The 15,892-nt window shown below is 33.9% G+C and overlaps 6 protein-coding genes across 6 annotated transcripts; 4 read left to right on the top strand and 2 right to left on the bottom strand.

Moving 5' to 3' along the window:
- Nucleotides 1–32: 32 nt before the first annotated feature.
- Nucleotides 33–229, top strand: Tsp_02805a (conserved hypothetical protein; the record flags this gene model as incomplete). The annotated part of the gene is made up of 1 exon (XM_003379086.1): nt 33–229. A coding segment is annotated over one exon (197 nt), but the record flags the coding sequence as incomplete, so codon positions are not given.
- Nucleotides 230–1,616: 1,387 nt separating this feature from the next.
- On the bottom strand, nt 1,617–2,237 carry Tsp_02804 (conserved hypothetical protein). Its single transcript, XM_003379085.1, has 2 exons — nt 2,105–2,237; nt 1,617–1,660 (listed from the first exon to the last, which is right to left on the bottom strand). The coding sequence occupies exons 1-2, from the start codon at nt 2,235–2,237 to the stop codon at nt 1,617–1,619; spliced, it is 177 nt and encodes a 58-aa protein (XP_003379133.1).
- A 2,400-nt stretch (nt 2,238–4,637) lies between these two features.
- Tsp_02803 (ankyrin repeat-containing domain protein) lies at nt 4,638–6,033 on the top strand. Its single transcript, XM_003379084.1, has 2 exons — nt 4,638–5,358; nt 5,735–6,033. The coding sequence occupies exons 1-2, from the start codon at nt 4,638–4,640 to the stop codon at nt 6,031–6,033; spliced, it is 1,020 nt and encodes a 339-aa protein (XP_003379132.1).
- A 94-nt stretch (nt 6,034–6,127) lies between these two features.
- On the bottom strand, nt 6,128–9,990 carry Tsp_02802 (golgi resident protein GCP60). The gene is made up of 9 exons (XM_003379083.1): nt 9,846–9,990; nt 9,651–9,795; nt 8,631–8,822; nt 8,137–8,278; nt 7,377–7,778; nt 7,133–7,304; nt 6,905–7,061; nt 6,262–6,334; nt 6,128–6,205 (listed from the first exon to the last, which is right to left on the bottom strand). Exons 1-9 carry the CDS (start codon nt 9,988–9,990, stop codon nt 6,128–6,130), a joined length of 1,506 nt encoding a protein of 501 aa, XP_003379131.1.
- Nucleotides 9,991–12,027: 2,037 nt separating this feature from the next.
- Tsp_02801 (hypothetical protein) lies at nt 12,028–12,771 on the top strand. Its single transcript, XM_003379082.1, has 4 exons — nt 12,028–12,078; nt 12,122–12,316; nt 12,414–12,499; nt 12,549–12,771. The coding sequence occupies exons 1-4, from the start codon at nt 12,028–12,030 to the stop codon at nt 12,769–12,771; spliced, it is 555 nt and encodes a 184-aa protein (XP_003379130.1).
- Nucleotides 12,772–14,480: 1,709 nt separating this feature from the next.
- Nucleotides 14,481–15,706, top strand: Tsp_02800 (hypothetical protein). Its single transcript, XM_003379081.1, has 4 exons — nt 14,481–14,522; nt 14,573–14,658; nt 15,305–15,428; nt 15,581–15,706. Exons 1-4 carry the CDS (start codon nt 14,481–14,483, stop codon nt 15,704–15,706), a joined length of 378 nt encoding a protein of 125 aa, XP_003379129.1.
- Nucleotides 15,707–15,892: the final 186 nt, after the last annotated feature.

Genomic DNA, 15,892 nt, shown 5'->3' with positions numbered 1-15,892 from the left:
AAAATGTAAAAAATTCATATTGGCCTATTAAGGCTATACTTGCCCAGGGCAAGATCCAAAAAAAATATTACCTTCCAGGCTAGCTCAGGCAAAGTATATGGCAAATAATTTGCATCCAGGGTATGCTTGGGGCTATGGCTTCCGGCAGAATTCCTCCGCTACGCCTTTAGGCTCGGCCTTAGGGTCGATTCAAGATACGCCCCAGGCTGGACCCCTCGAGCAATTTTAGATCTCAATATCCCACCTTGCCGACTTATACGTTTTCTCCCCATTCTCCACCTATACCCTTTCTCGCCCATTGTCCACCTGTACCTGTGTCCCCCATTCTCCACCTATACTCTTCTCCCCCTCCGCATTCTCCGCCTATACTCTTGTCGCCTCGCCATTCTCCACCTATACTCTTCTCCCCTCCCCATTCTCCACTTATACTCTTCTCCCCTCCCCAGTCTCCACGTATACTCTTCTCCCCTCCCCATTCTCCAGCTATACTCTTCTCCCCTCCCCATTCTCCACCTATACTCTTCTCCCCTCCCCATTCTCCACCTATACTGTTCTCCCCTCCCCTGTCCACCTATACTCTTCTCCCCTCCCCTCTCCACCTATACTCTTCTCCCCTCCCCTCTCCACCTATACTCTTCTCCCCTCCCCTCTCCACCTATACTCTTCTCCCCTCCCCTCTCCACCTATACTCTTCTCCCCTCCCCTCTCCACCTATACTCTTCTCCCCTCCCCTCTCCACCTATACTCTTCTCCCCTCCCCTCTCATACTCTTCTCCCCTCCCCTCTCCACCTACACTCTTCTCCCCTCTCCTCTTCATTTCGAATGCTTCGAGGTATTTAAAATTACCTAAGTTTCAATGCTTTTTCAATCGTGTATAAACAGTACAAAATACCTAGTACCTAGTCTTACAAACTAGAAAGTCTTGACTGTAAAAAATACTTACCTGAAAATCAATTGAAGATCATATCTGAAACAAAACAACGTAATCCAAAAAACTTTTAGAATCAGTCCCAAGCTGTTTCGATTCATCTGCAACTAGAAAATTCACTGTAAAAATACTTACCTGAAGACTTATTTTCAAAAGCAACGTGCCAAGCAAGGATTCTTTCTTAAACTGTTTCGATTACTTTTCACCATTTCAAAACAAAATTTGTATTTAAAAAAAATTACAAAATACTGAAAAATAAAAACGTACAAAGTAAAAAATGAGAAATAAAAGCAAAAAGTAAAACAGACTTACATTTTTGACAATTGACGAATAAATAACAATAATAAATGTAACATGTGAATATGACAAATGATCTTTTACCTAACTGTAATGGATACATTTCTTGCTTATCTGCCATCTGAAAAAAATAAAATATTTTTAATATCTTGAAATCATTGAATTTTCTATTTGATTTACATAAATGCATTTTTAGCATTCTTTTTTATTTGACGTAAATATTGAAGATGAAATCTCAATATAGAAAACAACTGCTTAATGATATTTCATATTAACAAAAAATCCGTTTCCATTCACCATATTTCTAAGATCATGCAAACAGCATGCAAAAAATACATATCCCACATTATCAATGTATAACTTACGTCTTTCTTAATCAGTTGAATCAATTTAACACGTGCGTTCTTCCATGGCGATGCAATGAATAAAGTATTCTGAAAATAAGCACAATAATTAAATTATGCAAAAGAAGGAAACTTTGCCCTTGGCAGAACAACCCATTTTTCCGTCAGTAATAGCTTATTAGCATAAATGTAATGGATAACTTAATTAAATGACCAAAGTTATTACAGTTTTAAATCAAATGCAATAAAACACTGTAAATATGCTTATAAAGTTGTAAAATAAATGTAAAAACAGAATACTGTCGAGTGATGAAAAACAAGGTTCAGCGTCTACTTAATGTAATAATTAGCTGGAGACGTTATGTGACGCTACTATTATTTATTTTACTAAAATTACTTGTTACTGTTCAGGTGGCGTCGCTATTCAGCCAAAACTAACTGCATTAAAACTGAACACACAAAATTAATTATTCTGAAAAATAATTTGCAATTCCAACTCAACTTTGTACTATAAAATCTCAATTTTAAACTAACCAGCAATGTCAAATATTAAAACAACTTGATAGGCACCTTTTTCTTGTGCTGTTCTGAATTGCGATGAATCATTTTCAAGAAATGAAATTACAATCAACAGAAACAAACACACATCTGTTTCATGGATGCGCATCCAACTTTCCAATGGAAAAGCAAATCGTCAGCTACTGTTCGACAATGTTCGCCTACAATTGCTCAAAATGAAGCTCAACAAGTAATAAAGGAATGACTAAGAAAATGTTAACAAACAATTAATTGCATGACAGCATATCACACTGTGTTCAACACTAGGCATATTATTTATTTATAGCAATTATCTGCCTACAACCCACAGTACACATTCAACTGAATTTCAAAATCATGCGATTATATCATAGAATTGGACGTAAAACAATTCATCAGTAATTAAATTTATAGATTCATGCAACCAGCAAGCAAAGAATGCCCCTAAAACATTAAGAAAAAAGATAGGTATTATACCTTTCAAACTTGGTTTATAACTGTAGGAGAGACTGAAGTACATTACGTGCTCTGATGACGATACATTGAATAACTGACCATGAAACTAAAAATCAATAAAGGAGTACTAAATTAATTACGCAAATATCAGTATACTTTGCTTCAGGTAGAATAACCTAATTTTGAATTTTTAATAGTGCATAAATTTAATTAAACTAAACTAAATGTACGCCTATAGAAATGTACATTCCATTTATATTTTATATAACATTACAAAACGTATCATGAATATACAAATTCATTTATTTCACTTCATCAATATAAAACATTTTAAACTAAACTCGTTTGAATATTTACATAATAAATTGCTATATTAGCACTAAAAATTTAGCAATTCGTGTCACCTAACGTCAACTGATTCAGAACACTGGCCACCAGAAAGTCAAATGCAATTTACGACATTGCTCGGAATACAACTTGCTATTTTATTATTTAAATCCTCCAATATGCACATTTTAGCCGTGCAAACAACTGCTGGAAACGAAAAAAAATTTCTTGACCAACTGCATAACATGGTATGATCATGACTGAAGTCCAATCACCTCTTTTTCCACAAATAAATAATATATGCCGATATCATTTACAACAACGTATGGGGTGTGAAATGCTCTCAGATGTAGAAAACAACTATCATTAAATATTAAACCACATTTTCATATACAATAAATTATATCATCAAGTACTGAACATCAACGAAACGCTGAACAACTTCTTACACCTGAGAATCAATATCTAATTCCCAGTAATTTTACAGTAATTACAATGTAACTCAAAAAGTAAAAAATCAACCATCAATCTCACTTGAACTTGACTGAAGAATAAAGTATATTATTTTGCATATAAACAAGCACAAATCAACCATCAATAGAAAGAAGGTCGCTGATGATGGTGAACACCAGACACGACAGATTTCGACAGCTTTGATATTGTTGTTTTCGTAGATATTTTGTTTTGGAATAAAAACCAAACAGAAATAGCACAGATTATATTATTACCAAACGTAAATGAAAAAAACAGCGAAGAAAAATGTTTAATAAAATAAACGAATTGAAATGCAGAATTTGTAAGAGCTCATGATGAAAAAAATGTAACATTATTCCTGTTATATCACTGCTATAAAAAGTTATTTTATTATTTTTAGTTTTGAGAAATGAATACACCAGTCATAAAATGAATACATACTAATAATCATGCACAACTGTTCACAATGTTGACCTAATGTCAGTTACGTTCACATGCACACTGCTTGCTGTTTAATAATGTATGAATCTAAATGTATGACTTTCAAATTTCATCAAATCAATCAATCAAATTTAACATTAGTTTTTATTTTTCACGTGATATTTACAACAAACGACGTCACAATTCAATGTTTCCAAAATAACATAATTTACTCTTCATCTATTAAGCTGCAATTAAAACACTGCACTACAAGTAGGTATACATGAACATCATCATTCAATAATGCATAATTTTGAAAAACAAAGCAAAACATACTTACAGTTTTATTACATTACATTATGCAATTATTAAATTAATATTATATAATAATTATAATTGCATAATATTCTATTGAAAATGTTGATAAGTGTGCATGGAAGATGACAAGCAGTGATGATCAGCATCAGCAGCCGAAGAAAGCCATGCGCAACTGACACACGCCTAGACAAAATCCGGAGAAGTGAATGACTAAAACAGTTCTGTGCAAATTTCAAGGCGGAACCAGAAATCAGAACTGAGCAATCAGATTGCGCTTTAGGCCTACGAATTCTCTCAGTCTTTGTCTAATAGCTGTAAAACATGCCATAAAAAAATAATAACAGTTTCAAAGTGTACATGATTAATATTTTGAAAACATCAAATGCATCGATTTATGGATCATTCATGCTTTCAATTAAACGTTTTCAATATACCGTTGAAAATGATTGACTGAAGTACTGTAGCTAAATTGTACTTGATTGAAGACTGTAATTAGTATTAATACATATACAGAAATTTCAAAAGTTTTACTGAGATGCGAAAAGGACATTTCATGGAAAAGAAATGGTTTAGTTATGGAAATTTATACAATAATATATTTCATAAACAGAAAGATGAGATTTTGCTTTCTGCTGTTAATAAATGCAGAACTTCTTTGGAAATCAAAACGCACGGAGTAATTTCAGTTCCATTAACTGTTAAGCTTCATAATTGCATGACAAAGTATGAGAAAATTTCAAGACTATTTTCTTTTAAAGATGTTCATGCCAAAACAGCTGATAGTTTATTCAAAATAATAAATGATAATATCTCTACAGAAGTTGCTCGTGGAACACGATTTAACAGCAGAAAACGTTCTTTACAAGCGCTTTGCCATCCAAATCCTTCTGAGACCGTAAGGAAGCAGTGGAAAACGGTGCTATCATATTGTTTTAATAATAAAATACTGTGTTGGGTGTTGATGAGTCGTTCTGTGCAAATTTTAGAGTGGGCTTGCATAGATTTATGCAGTTTGCCTGCATTTATACCTACGAAATCCAAAATTCGTTTTAGTCCATCGTTTGTTTCGAAATTGGCAATACTGGTGGCGCTGAAAATTCCATCCGCTACTTGTTATGTAAGAGAATGCTTACCAACGAATCCTTTGCGAAAAGACGACTATTCAAATTTGCTGTTTAACCACAGTCTGCATACTGTGCTAAGTATTCGACAGTGTGGAAAGAAATTGAACGACATTTCACCAGTCATTCAAACCAGTAAGATTTCTCAATTCTTTTGAATGTTTTTTTGTATAAAGCCTTTATAAAAATGACATTTTATTGCATGAGTTGATAAATTTATCTGCGCAATAAGGATGAAAATTAATGTTTACTTGGTTATTAATCAGTTGGGTATAATCTGTCAGTTCAACGATAATTTTCTGTCGCATTTGCGGAGCAGTTTCTTGTGTTGTTTCCATTTTGGCAAGTAGAAAAATTGGCGAACAACATCTGCAGCTGTGAATGAAGTTGTTTTATTATGTATACATATACATATATTTATATACATACTTTTTTTTTTGAAAATATTATTTTCATTCAAGAAATTGTTGCAAAAGTCGGATATTACGATAAATTAATCTTTTTCTTTCAGATCAATTTATCGGCGAAGATGATGTTAATGTCTTTGAGTTTGACAAGCGGCTGATTAATAAATTATTTCAACTAAAAGCATCCAGGACATCGAGGCAGATATTGTTTCCATTCGTTTCAGAACTGTTAAATAAAAGGACAATTCCATTACACTTTCTTGGTTTGCAAGAAGCAGAAATTGACTTCCCACAAAGCTACAGTCAGTTCTACCATCAGTCATGTGACAAAGCTGTTCAGCAGCTTAATTCTATTGCTTTGTTACAGGCTACAGCATTTGCGATCATTTTTTCAGACATGTAAAATAATTCGTCTCCTTGTTTCAAATGCTGTAGAAATTTTATATAGTGTCAATCAAAAAATGTATTTTTAACGAGTAAGCCGCGAGGAGCCTGCTCTATTGTGGTCCTACTTTCGTTGGTGGCTTCTCCAACTTGTGGGAACAGCCTTTAATCACCTTCTTCGGCTTGCATGACTGAAATTTTGATTTTCACATGTAAGTTACCCACAGGTGGACTTTCCATTCATCACATACATAGCGTTCGCCAAATGGCGTTGTTGCTCACCGGATTCAAGACTCTGTTTCCATTGGTGACTTTGGAAACTACATCAATACGAAAATTATTTGTATGCTTTACAGTCACGATTAATGATTCATACTAGTAGTTTTATTTGCATGGCCTAAAAGTGAAATTACGTTTTCATAACTATTGTTGTATATTTTAAAATAAACATACCGTTGCAGAATTTGCATAATCATGCTGTGCAATATTGGCAATCTAAATTTCGTGAACTTCTTCTGTGTTACAAAAATGTTTTCTGGGTATATTTGAAAATTGCATGTGAAAACTTCTGAACAGAATGTTGAATTTTTAATGATGACAAATTTCAAACAGAATGAAATTCAATTTTCTTTTTCATTTGTTGTCATCATTTTTCGATTTCTTCTTCAAATACTAGACATTTGGATAAAAGTTAACAGAGCCAGTCAGTAATTCTGCATTGCTTCGTTTAAAATTTATATGCCATGGGTGTACAACAAACAATTCTGCCGATATTGAAGATGAAAAAATCATCGCATTCCACAGGTACTGTTCATACATTTACCTATTTACTGTAATATACTCGATAATAAAGCGTCTTGGAACGCCAAAGTGAATAACAGTTGTCAAACTTGAGTAAATATACGCCACGTCCTGGATAAGGATGACTTCCTGCATAAACTTCTTCGTGACAATCCCTACGGTACACTGGAATAATCTGGTCTACTGCGGGCTTGCTACCAGGTAAGGTCCTTGCTCCTCGTTCGACATCATCGCTGTTCGTTGCAACTGTACAAACAAGCAAAATCAGAATTAATAAAGTTTGAAAAAAACAAGGTATAAATAATATGGACACAAACTGCTGTCCGCTTCGTCATCGTCGTCGTCGTCTTCCGATTCGCAGACGTGGACTGAGACTACATTTGTATCAGACACTGTCCACTCGAAGAAAAGACCGAATCCAATATCATAATTGTCGGTTGCAAATTCCCAAAACAACGAATTACCATCGTCGTGTGTTGGTACACGGACCTAGTATGGAAAAAGATTTTGTTAAAAAATTTACATAAAAGAATTTACCATCGATCACGGTCATAATCATACAGTGACAGTTTCACCGTAACCCACTCGAATGGTACCGTTGTCACCGCTTCGACGTATAGACTCTTTGAAATCTTTAATATCTCGGCGAGTCCAGATCGATGCGGGCAGCATGTTCACCTGCCCTAAATGGAAAAAATCGATTTTCAACTTCTGTCCAAAAACATCTTTCACCGTATGTATGTATATCATCGACAAAAACCAACGTGTTGTCGGATGAGAATAGAATGGCACCGTATTGGCATCGGTAACGTTCGCCTCATTTTCACCGGAGCAGGCGGCTGGTGGTGATTCATCTTCCATTATGAAACAACCCTTCTCGTCCGAACTAGCAACTTGCGAATGCACTCGAGTCATGTATTCGTGAAAATGTTTTTCTTGCAACTGCTTTATTAACTCGTCCCTCTAACAAACGACAAAAAATCGTTCAAAAATAAAGTTATCATTTAATCCCACACCACAAATCGGCAAATGTACAACTTTTGTGTTTTATAGAAAAAAGGACTAAAACCCTGTACAGAAACATTCACACTGTTCTTTCATTATTACACTCGTGCAACTGAATTGATGCGGTGGTGAAAAGAAACAAAACGATAAACTTATTAAAAAATAATTATACAAGTGATCATGAAATTGCTGATAACAATCAGCTGCAAAAATCATTGAACAATAAACAATTCAACTTCCTGAAAATAATCTTAACTAAATGAATTTGAATGAAATTATCACTGTCTCTCAAAAATTATGCATGCACAAGAGATACCTTCTGTGGATCGTTGGCGTATTTCACCATTGCATACTGGTTGAATTGTTCAAAAGTCTGTCGATTGAGAGCGTCACGAATCTGTGAATCAGGCAAACTGTTGGGATTTGTACTTGGCGAACTTTGATCCTGCGACTGATTTCTGCAACAAGCATACAAATAAGACGTCTCTGTCAAGAACAGAACGTCAATAATCATCAACGTCAAATTGATTTTCTACACCAGTCAAGACAACAATGCGTCGTCGATATTATATAAAAACTGGCAAGCAAACAAAACTAAAAGAACACACACATACACACACACTGCCCAAGGGTAGATTTTTCATTATTCTTTCTTGTTTAATCAGCAGCTAAATATTAAATCAAACCAACAATGAAAATAATAACAAAGTTGAAATGAATAATAAGCCACAACTTTCAATGTAAAAATTAATTCCATTCTTACAATGTCAAACGTCTAAAAATAGCACAAAAATGATATTGATTTTTAACCGTCTTAACTGATAAGTTTCACTAATGCTTAAAGCTTGTATACTTCGTGCACTGTAATACCTGCTATCTGATTGCCGTTGAATTTCCGCTGCATAGTAGAACGCGAACTGTGGACACATATCTAACAGCAAATTTATATACTCTTTCATCGAATCTTCTCGACTCTTATTCTCCAACGATTTCCATGCTTCGCTAAACAAGTTAATTAAAAATTAAAAATACACCTTACAAAATAAAATTTAGCAAATCAATAAAATAAACTTTGAGAAAAAGTTGCTTAAGTGAAAAAAAAATACCATTCTCATATGCACAATGCACAACGAGTGCTTTGCAAAATTAATAATAACCTATAATTCAGACTTCACTGATCAGCAGGGTATCATTTATAATTGAAAGTTGTAGTAAATTCGTAAAACAAATTTATCGAATCGGAATACTGCATCAATAATTCAATTTCCGAATCCTACATCCTGTACTACTTTGTTCTACGTTACAAATTTACAGGAAGATAATTAATCATTATTTGATTGCAAAATGAACATCTACGTTTCTACTTGATTTAATTCATTCCCACAAGTAAAATAAAAATAATCATCATATTTATAAAATTATCGGGAAAAAACCTAGTTGCCAAATATATTACAGTAGAACTATATCTATCCTCAAGCTTTAAAAGACAGTATCGAAGAAACAAACAAATTTATAAATGTGCTAGCTATAATTCTAGAAAAATTTCACTCCTATTACTAAAAATAATACAGCGCCAAGTACTTATGACTTTATTTACATTGCATTAATTTAAAATCAGTTCAGAAGTAAAAGCCTAACTACTCTGTTAACAATTAATTAGATTTTGCGTATCATATAATAACACAGCAAATAACATTGTCTGAAGAAAAGCAAAATAAATGAACAACAAATAAAATAAAAACAAGTCAATTTTAAAATAAAATAATACTACTTTTATAAATAAATAAACAAACTACTCAGATATGCAACAAATATTGCATTAACACTTACTTTCGATCATGACCAAACAGATCGAAAAACCCCACATCGCTATCTTTCTTATTCTGTTCAAAACTGCCATGAGCAATTTGTTTCGACAAAGCGGCCATGTATATTCTTTTCTGATACGGAACGTGAAAAGCTTTTTCTTCCTTGTCTAAAAGTAAAAATTTTAAATTCAAAATTACATTCTAACAAAATCAAAACCTCGAAAGAAACGTGCAGCTGAACGATACTGCTTCTCCAAATCAGTGCATATACTTTGCTCTAGAGTTTTGCATCCATCGTTCTGTTCAGAACGGACACAATGCGCCAGCGAAATCACCGGACTAATGTCGTTGGCCATCACCATCTCAACCAATCAGCCTATCATGCGTCTAATTCTGCTAAAATAAATAAGCAATCTATGGAACTGGTATAAACAAACGTGTATAAAGTGAAACGCTTTGATCTGTATATGATCATCGATGCTTGAAATGAAATCAACAATTAACATAAATAATTGCCAATCGTTTGAAAGTAACATGTTCAAATATCAGAATTCCACTGATACACTTTTTGATCTCATAAATTTATTATTTTAAATTACGAGTGTAACAAGTACACGAGATAGCAATAATAAATTCGCAACACTAGTCAATATAAATAATGCTAACAATGAGTAATACTATTCGATGCAAAAATTAATAATCTAAATTATAATAAAAATATATAATCACGTACATTACTTTACAGCAGAAGTACAAAATACGTACTTTCTGAATAACATGAAACTTTCACAACCACTACAACTGGCACAACGGAGTTACAGTAAAAAGACAATCACGATTAATTTAATTTCATTTTACAGCAAATGTAGCATATATAAAAAATATTTAAAATTTAATTCTGATGCAATTAAAGCTTTAATTCCTTATTTCTTAAATAAATATCGCATATTATTTAATTTTTTAATCAATTATATAGTTTAACAGATAAAAACTTGCAGTTGCATGTTAAATGTGAGTTAAATAAATGTAAATTTAATCAAAACCAATCTTCATCTCAAACTTTGTTGAAAATTTGCTTATTTTTTTATTATTTTCATCTATTTTTGCAAAAATTAATTTTACATACAAGTTTTTAATATAGATGATTACAAGTAGCAGTAGATAGCAAATGATCTAACTGAACACAAGAAGTGCAAGAATCAAATGGTGCGAGAAAATAGAAATGTTATTTTTTGATTTTATAACGATTTATTCATAATACATGATGTTTATCGCCATGCATGTTTGCCCGTATATGCGTTATAATTATGCATTCCCGTGGGTAATAATTAAAATGAATTTTTTTGATTGAAATATTTCTATTAAATCCATGTACTTCATTTTATGAGAGCTATTGCTAAATTTAAAATTAATTAATCCAAAAAAATAGAATGTTAATTTATATTGCTTTTTATATGCATTCAGCCGAATCGGTTGTTCATTGAGAGTGTTCATGTGAGAATTTTATTATAAAAAAATTCTTCATATTAAAGTCCTTTCTTAATTAAGACGTTCATTTAGCTGTTTTAAAGTTAAAAATTTTAAATAGAAATTGCAGACATTTTAGGAATAGTTACTTGGTATCAATTTATCAACATTATCTGAATGCTATTGCAATAGTTGGATTCTTTTAATTTATTTATTTCAGTTATTCAGCTTTCCTGAATGCATATCATTATCTTGATAATTTCTATTGATAATTTTATACATTTTTTATTTAATTCTAAAGAAATGACAATAAAAGAACATCTAGCTATAATTTGCCTACAGGTGAGAACATATTGTTAAACTGAATGCTGATAATTATTCTTATTCATCAATAAATACCAGTAGGATCAATTTCAGTGAACTTGACAAAATGTCATGCTGTCAAAAATTATTAGCAGCATTCTCAAAGAGGTGTTGTATTACATTGGCAAGGTGAAAAATGTAGGAGGAGCAGGAAGTGCATCCTGACTGATAAGTTGTTCAGCAGAGCATATCAACAATGAATGAGGAAATTCCAAGCGCGACCGAGACGGTGTCAGTAGATAATCAACCGCGAATACAGAGAACATCATTTAATAGCCGTTTGACCTAGCCATTTCTAAAAATGGAGAATTTTCACTAATTGAGTATTAAATTAGTGCAGCTGCGTTGGACCAGTTGAAACGGTCATTTTATTGTAAACATCTACTCAAAGCACTGCTAGAAATGGAAATGGTGATACAGAAGTGAACTGATCGACAAGGTCGTCTCTTGACAATAGACCACGTGCGGATGTATTGGCCATTTTCGATGGCTATTCATTTTCACCGACCCTGGTTTTCGTTAGAGAGCATATGGTAGATCAAGGAGGAAAAAATTGGCCCCGCTTAAGTATGCCTGTATCCTTGCCGACAGTCGTCCAGTATGTCAGCATTGTCAGTCTAGTAAAGTAGCTTGGCGACACATTGTCTAGTCTGTCTTTTACAGACGGGGATTGTCCACTGGTCGGCTGGACAGCTGAATGAGACACGTTTTCAAGAGCCACTTCTTACGAAGTCCTACTGGCCAGGTTCTTCATCTAGTTCCGGCAACTGGGCACCCTGGACATTGTCGCTGACCGCTTTTTATTTCAATCACATCACCATCAATGGCCCCAACGCAGCATGCGAGTTACTAACTGCAGTATACCGTTTCTAAATCACAGGTGTTAATTGACTCCCGCTGCTTACATGCCGTTTACACGATTAGTCGGTCAATGAAACCGGTCATTTTGTTATAGGCCCGCTTAACCAGATTAGCCATATTTCCATTTAAAACAGTGACAATAAACACATCGATGCGCGGCCAATATGCGCAGATGGGGCTGTGGCAAATAATCGGATTTTCAAAAATTCACAACCACCGCTAATTACAGTAAACTAATATGTTTGCAAACGTGGCCAAAATCGACGGAATTTGACCCGGATCTGGAAGCCGTTTTGAAAAGGGGATGTTTTGCTTCTTGTTTGGTCGAACCTGACGGTCGTGTTTGCGTTTTACCAGCGACAATTTGTCCAAATGCCGCTAAAGTGGCGCTAAAATATACAACGCGCATAACTCTGCTAACAAAAGTTGGCGCGTTCTCACGGTCGAACTGAGCTTGCAGTGCTTGCACACGGCACCTGCTGTGGGGGGAAAATTTGATCCAAGCTTGTTCAAGTGGACGCTAGCCAAACGATAGCTAACCAATAATCCACAAACGTAGTGTGTTCATTTAGTTCAGTTTGTACACGCTTTTTGTTGCCACATGCACATTTGTTGACTGCTATAAATTTATTAGCTTTGCTTGAAATGGATTTTCTTCTCTGACATCTTTATTCCCATCGCGCAACGTTTCATGCATTTTGACCGTTGGTCAAGTGCGCTTCTGTTTTTATTTTTACAAGAACTCGCTTATGTTCCACTTGTAACTCAGTTCGCTTAATCTCACACATGGTGTTCAGTTTTAAAAAGCAAAGCTTTAATTCTCAGTTTAAAATTTCCAATATAATATTTTCATGAAGGAAAACTCACACATTTAACGCAAACAATTTTCAATATGCAATTTATGACTAGAAAGCTAATAATAATGTTAATAATAATCAAAATTATTTCGACTACGAATTCAAAATGTTTATTTTACTTATTTTTTGTCTTTTCTTCTTAATTTTATCTTCAAAATTCAACTACAATTTCATTCTAATTGAAGTACAGTAAAAAACTGTCAAAAGGTTCTAATTCAGTGCAACAGAATAAAATCAAGCTGTTTTTAATAGCGTTAGCATTTCTAATGCGCTGATAGCGGTTTTGAACGTTGCCGTCAGTTATCAATTGCAAATGTGTTATCAGTCACTGCGCAATATTTTCATATTATAAATAATTATATCACGTGAGCACATCATTTGGAAAATTAATCATGCATATTTGATCTGAAATCATTTTTACCATAAAAAGGATTTTTACATTGAAGAAATATAAGAATTTTGAAAGTATCATTGCAGCATGAAGTTCTAATTTTTATTCATAGCTAAATGCTAAAAAGAATATTAATCTTCTCAGGTTGTTTTTTAATATTTATACTTCTGTGCACTAACACTTAAGCATCTTGTAAATATTGAAAGTAAACTGCTGTAAAAAAATGAAAACAACTTTCACGGTTGAACTGATAAAAAAATTATTATGGAAAGTCTGAAGAATGAAAATTTTCAAATAGCAATATTCGAGGCAAAATGAGCAATATTTTGTTATTGATTCTGCCATGCAACTGGTACAGATCATAATAGCAGCATAAATTACAAAAGAGAAAATTAAAATGCCGTATGTTTATTCAAAAGCTTGGGTTAACTGATAATGCGCTTTATTTTCAGCTTTTAGGTCAAGATTTTGCGCACAAAGCTTAACCATAAGGTTAACTCTTCAGCATTTGGAGGCGCAACCTCGTTAGCACTGGTGCATTGGTGAAAAAAATAAGATGTCAGCTAATTAGAGATTAATGCTGACCGAGATGTATAATTGCAGCAGTTTTTTGAGCTTTGTTGAAACTCACAATGTAAATAAAAGTTAAACTACTCCCGGGTTAAGTTGGGTCGGCTGTTGTTTCCAGATGCTAATATGAAAATCTAGCTAACGCCTCACAACGAGATAAGCTCATCTGCTTGACGCATTTGTAATTTACTTTAAACGAAATTCTTTTATTCATTGTTCAAGCATTTTTCACACACACACACAATGGATCGGGTACATGTTGCAGGTCAGCTATGGGCCTAAGAAACGAAGTAAATAATTGCGTATAAATGTGAACAAATGAATAAATTTGACAAACAGTGAAATGCGGCGATCGCCTTGCAAAGACGATAAGCTTTTAAAAGATGTTGACACGCGTCACTGTTAAGCTCTTAAAATGCGTCGGAAATTTTATAGACCGGTTTTAAGCTAAAAGTGAGTCGCATCCGGCCCAAAATTGACCAGCTTATAAGCAACTGGTTTAACGGATGTGTCCTTGGAAGGTAAGTGCCGATTGCGGCCCACTTCCGACGTCTCAGAATTGGAGAATGAAAAACTGTTTGCCCAGACATTTGTTTAGACTAGCTGTTTGTTATTTGGCTAGAATGGATTGTTGGTCCATCGGTACTCAACCTTGACTCAATGACAAGTGGAAAGTTTAAAATAATTCAATATCTATTCTCAGTTTTAAATGACAATAAACAACTTTTTCAAACGTTTAAATACAAACTTTTATTCATTAAACTTTTTGTTTACTTGTTCCATACTTGTCCTCAGTTTATAAATTCAAAACAATAACTTTGCATGACTTATTTAACCTGAATTAAATTTGAAATATGCAATTTAAACGATTGCATTAATGAAACATGCATAATATAACATTAATGAAACTCGGGAAGTAAAATAATCATCCTTTATTTTAATTAAATAAATAAATCTCAACAAATAGAATAAATGAACTGCAAAGCGACTCATCTTTGCTGAATTTTTGCTTTCTTTTTATATGTTTAATTGATAAAACAGAATCTGTGTATGTGATTTCAAATTGCAACTTTTTTTGATTAAATCGTTATTGATAATGCAAAGATAAAATTGACGTATGATAATTATTTTCTTTTAAAATGATTGAAGATAAGCTTTTGCTTTGAGCTACGTTTGTGCGATTGAACTTTTCAAAATTCTAAATCTGATTCTGCTTGAGCAGCACCAAAAAGTGCAGTTCGACAAATCGATCCTTGCCGTTGCGTCTGCTTTTCCTTGCAGCTATAGAATGGTAATCACAACCAATAAGACCTGCATGTTTGGCACAATTTGAATTCAACCGCTCAAGTGGTCCCTGTGAAGCAGGACGCTTCTTGAAAAGCGTCCACAAAAAGGCAGCTTAATTGAGCCCATTTGTGCGTCTTTTATGAACAGAGTTTGCAGCCGTTCAGCGGTCAATTGGAATTGGACCATTGTCAAAGCGTGCCTTTACCGATGCTTGTTAGTACAAACATGATCATTGCTAAGCGAATTAAGCTAGTCAGTCGATCGGCTCAACGTGCTCGTTAAAGCAGTTTTCAAACGGAAAGCTGAGTACCAACGTGACCACTTTTGTCAGTTGGAAGAGGCGCTAAGCAAATGCGAATGAAAAGCTCCTTCTACGTTGACAAAAAGCCGCCTCAGCCGGTGCCGCTTGTTCCAGGAAGTGTCGCATAAAAGTCCATTTATTACGTTAAAGGCTGTACAGCAACAATA

The sequence above is a fragment of the Trichinella spiralis genome (genome assembly GCF_000181795.1).
Source record: "Trichinella spiralis strain ISS 195 chromosome Unknown Scfld2, whole genome shotgun sequence".
In the NCBI taxonomy this organism is placed as follows: domain Eukaryota; kingdom Metazoa; phylum Nematoda; class Enoplea; order Trichinellida; family Trichinellidae; genus Trichinella; species Trichinella spiralis.
Note: the sequence above shows the minus strand (reverse complement) of the source record. Positions and strands in the feature narration are given on the sequence as shown.